Source organism: Nematolebias whitei, chromosome 22 (genome assembly GCF_014905685.2).
Source record: "Nematolebias whitei isolate Nwh7 chromosome 22, NemWhi1, whole genome shotgun sequence".
Classification (NCBI taxonomy): Eukaryota; Metazoa; Chordata; class Actinopteri; order Cyprinodontiformes; family Rivulidae; genus Nematolebias; species Nematolebias whitei.
Window position 1 is genome coordinate 1,718,234 of NC_056519.1, and position 4,148 is coordinate 1,722,381.

General features: G+C 46.7%; 1 protein-coding gene across 1 annotated transcript in view; it reads right to left on the minus strand.

Annotated features, from left to right (window-relative positions):
• phf21b (PHD finger protein 21B) overlaps positions 1 to 4,148 on the minus strand; it is a 97,266-nt gene that overhangs the window by 5,681 nt on the left and 87,437 nt on the right. Inside the window, exon 5 of the mRNA XM_037695934.1 lies at positions 1,721 to 1,987. Coding sequence (XP_037551862.1) covers positions 1,721 to 1,987 — 267 coding nt within the window. The remainder of the gene's footprint in view (positions 1 to 1,720; positions 1,988 to 4,148) is intronic.

The following is a 4,148-nucleotide window of genomic DNA, read 5'->3' on the forward strand; positions in this document are numbered from 1 at the left end:
TGGCTGAAGGTGCGTGTCTCACACACCTGCTGCCGTGGCTGAAGGTGTGCGTGTCTCACACACCTGCTGCCGTGGCTGAAGGTGCATGTCTCACACACCTGCTGCCGTGGCTGAAGGTGTGTGTCTCACACACCTTCAGCCACGACAGCAGGTGTGTTTCAGCTGTTGATGAAGCTGAAACAACCCGAGCCTTCAGTCGTTGTCCTCATGTAACGAAAACGTTGTGCACCACAAACTGTTCAACAGCAGGAGGGACGAGTTCTGTGAGAATACAGCGTGCAGCTGAAATCAGCTGAAGAAGCAGAGCATGAGCTCAAAGCAGAAGAACAGTAGCTAAAATTACTAGAGGTCTAAAAGTTAGAATAACAGGCTCAAGTTAAATCAGTTAAACAGCTAAACGAAGCAGAACTGCAGCTAAAAGCATCACAAGAAGATAAAAACAGCAGCTAAAGCAGATTTCAAAATAAAGTTTTGATTTACGTTAGAGGAGCTAAAGGGTCATTTAATCTGTTTAAGGTGGAATGAGGAAGTTTCAGAGTTCATCTTAACACAAATATACATTTTACTAATAATCTAAAATAATCCCAGCTGTCTTCTAAATGTATTGCATTAACCATTTTTAACCCTCCTGCTGCCCTTGGGTCAAATGAGCTCAGTTTGAAAAAACAGAGCCTCCAGGGTTAATTTGACCTCAGGGCAGCAGGAAAACATGAAGCTGCTGCTGTTCCTGCAGCAGAGGGCGACAGCGAGCAGCATTTTATTCTGAAGGTCTGCAGGAAGTGGACCTGATCCTGCTCAGACAGCTAGCTGTGTTTGTGTGGACAAAACCAGCCGCATCAACCGTTAAACTAAAGATCCAAACTGTCAGAACACGCCGACAGCTGTCAATCAAACCTGCTCATCCTAAACTCAGCCAGATCCTCCCGTCGCTCGCACACGATCATCGATGAGCTCAGCCACGTTTCTCCAAGCTCACTGACCCCAGAGCAGCCAGAAGACGAGACGTTACCGTGGCAACGCCTCAGACCGCCCGAGCGGGTCCTCAGGAACATCTAGATCCATCGAGAACTCCTCTAAGTCCTCTAAACTTTAGGGAAATGTTCTGATGGATCAGGAGTCCAACGAGCCGACCGGAGTCCTACCTGGGACAACACAGTCCTCAGAACCTCAGAGCGGGTCCAACCCGTCCAGCCTGCTGCTTTCCAGAACCTCCAGTGATCCTGCAGCTGCAGGAAGTCTGCTGACCCTCTGACATTAAATGCTTGAATTAGCAGCCGAACATTCGGCTGGTATAAAAACATGTTTGGCTACAACTATTGAAAAAACTAAAACGGAGTCATTATTAGTAAAACAAGCTGAACATGAGCTAAAACTGTAGCTAAAAGCTAAAACCGGTGAAACCATGGCCTGAGGAAACCAGCTGCATAAAAAGACAGAATCAGAACCAGCAGCTGAAGCAGATTTCAAAGAGAACTGAAGAGATCTTCCATCTTTCTTTGGGGAAAACATTTGTTAAATTTAATATTTTAAAAAGTATCAGTTAATAAACTTTTGCTGAGATCCCTGTGACATCACAAGGCTTGGCTCCGCCCACACCAAACGTTTGTGTTTGAGTCCTGTGTGGACCTGAATGTGACCGTTTGCCACCAGAACTCTTCAAAGACCCAATCCCTCCAATGAACATTAAGCCCCGCCCCCCTGCAGGTGTGCTGAGTCTTACCTGAGAGGGGGGCAGCTCTCCGACCCTCCTGCTGCCACTGAACGGGTGGGCTCCGGCGCCCGCCGCTGCCCTGCCGCCCGTCTGCAGGTTGATGGGGGACGTCTGAAGAGGCTCCGAGCTCGCCACCTTCTGCCCGTTGATGTGCGCGGTCACCATGGAAACGGGCGCCTTGGCCGGCACCACGGAGATGGCGATGCCCTGGCTGGGAGGCTTGATGAGCGACAGCGGCTTGGTCGTCCCCACGGGGCAGCTTCTGACGGCGAGTTTCTGTGGGCGGAGACAGAGAGGCGTGGAGCCAGTGTTCTGTAATAAACCTTTCTCTCAGGTCTGTTGGCTCGCAGGAAGATTAAAATCTCTTGTACCGAAAACGTTTTTTAGGATTCATTCACCCAGAGATGACGTAATTCATAAAACATGGAATCTAGAAAAACTCCAGTTTGTGTCAGAATTACCTCCTGTTCCTCCACGAGAATAAATGTTTGATCTTTCCAGCTCTGCCTCTTCGAGCTCCTCTGGAAACCGGAGAAATCACCGAACGACTCGCCTCAGAGTTCAAATCACTCTCAAGTATCAGAGGTTTGTCTTTTCCTGCGCTGCAATTAACCTTTGAACGCATCAGCAATCGCAAACATCACAAACCAAAGCAGCTGAGGAAATATTCCCACCTCAGAAACACCAACACGAGCCGAAGAAACACCAACACGAGCCGAAGAAACACCAACATGAGCTGAAGCATCCAGAATCCTGCATCTAACCGAGGCTCAGCCGGACTTTGAACGTTCAGTGAATCAGATTCTGGTCTCTGCGTTTATTGGCTCCTCAGAGGTGAGTCCTCCTCGACAAGTTCTTTTGTTTCAGGGGATCAATGTGATCCACAGGTGGGCCGAGCAGCGCCCGCACCAGGACCCGGGGGCCGCTGCTCGCCTTTCAGAGCCGGGGCCCCTCCGACTGTCTGAAAGGTCACTCATTTAAAGGCTCTCCAGGATGGGGAGCAGAGACCCGCCCCTCCTGGACAGATTCTGGGACAATGGACCAGCAGGTACTGAAAAGACACATTAAGGACGCACCTGAGGTCAGATTTATGGTCCGTGACGACGACTCTGACCCAAACTATCCTTTAAATGCTCATCGGTACCAAACCGGGAGGAAATCCTCAGAACCAGTTGCAGGAAGCGTTTGGTTCTGGTCCTAATTTGTCTCCAGCTCTAAGGGCCAGAACCAGAATGTAAGTGACTGCATCTGGGAGCAAACAGCTTAAATCAGTCGAGAGCAGACTCGGGTTCCAATAATCCAACATGGCTGCTTCTGTAAACCTGCTGGTTTCAGGTCCAAATAACCAGAAGAGGCGGGGTCAGCAGTCCTGTTAGTAAAATATCTCTATGGCTCCAACTGGCCTGGCAGCCAAACGGCGCTGCCACCCTTCAGGCCCGCCCCGTTAGCATGCTAGCAGCTCCTCCGGTGTAAATCCAAGCAGACGGAGGAGCAGAGAGCCTCCGAGTCTGAGGAACAGTTCTGGTTCTCTGCACCTCCTGAGAGCTGCAGCAGAGTTCTGGTTCGGCCCGGGTTCAACCCGCTAAGAGGGGACACGTTAACAGCATCTTAACGAGCAGCTTTCATCAGAGTGGCTCTCGTCTCACCCACTGACGGTGGAGGAAACGGGTTTCTGGTACCGTTCTGTGCAGTGGAGAACATCAAAGATCCAGAACACCAGCTGCTGAGCTTCAGAACCTCGTCAGTGGACGGTTCCTCCAGGCTTGATGAGGTTCTGATCCGTTGGCTCCTCATGTGAAGGTCCAGATTCAAGCAGAATTATTTACTTCAAAACAAAAACAAACATCTGATCAAAGTTCTGTGGAGTCACAACATTTAAACTCTTTAGGTCTAAAGTCTGATGGCAACTTTATTTATTTGTTTTTGTTGTTGTTTAGAAACAGTTATAAGTTGTTGTTTAGAAACAGTTATAAGTTGTTGTTGTTGTTGTTTAGAAACAGTTATAAGTTGTTGTTGTTGTTTTTGTTCTAGTTGTTTAGAAACAGTTATAAGTTGTTGTTGTTGTTTTTGTTCTAGTTGTTTAGAAACAGTTATAAGTTGTTGTTGTTTAGAAACAGTTATAAGTTGTTGTTGTTTTTGTTCTAGTTGTTTAGAAACAGTTATAAGTTGCTGTTGTTGTTTTTGTTCTAGTTGTTTAGAAACAGTTACAAGTTGTTGTTGTTGTTTTTGTTCTAGTTGTTTAGAAACAGTTATAAGTTGTTGTTGTTTAGAAACAGTTATAAGTTTATTTTGTTTAGAAACAGTTATAAGTTTATTTTGTTTAGAAACAGTTATAAGTTTATTTTGTTTAGAAACAGTTATAAGTTTATTTTGTCAACTTAACTTAAACAGTTAAGTTGTTGTTTTTAGTTTTGTTCTTGTTGTTTAGAAACAGTTA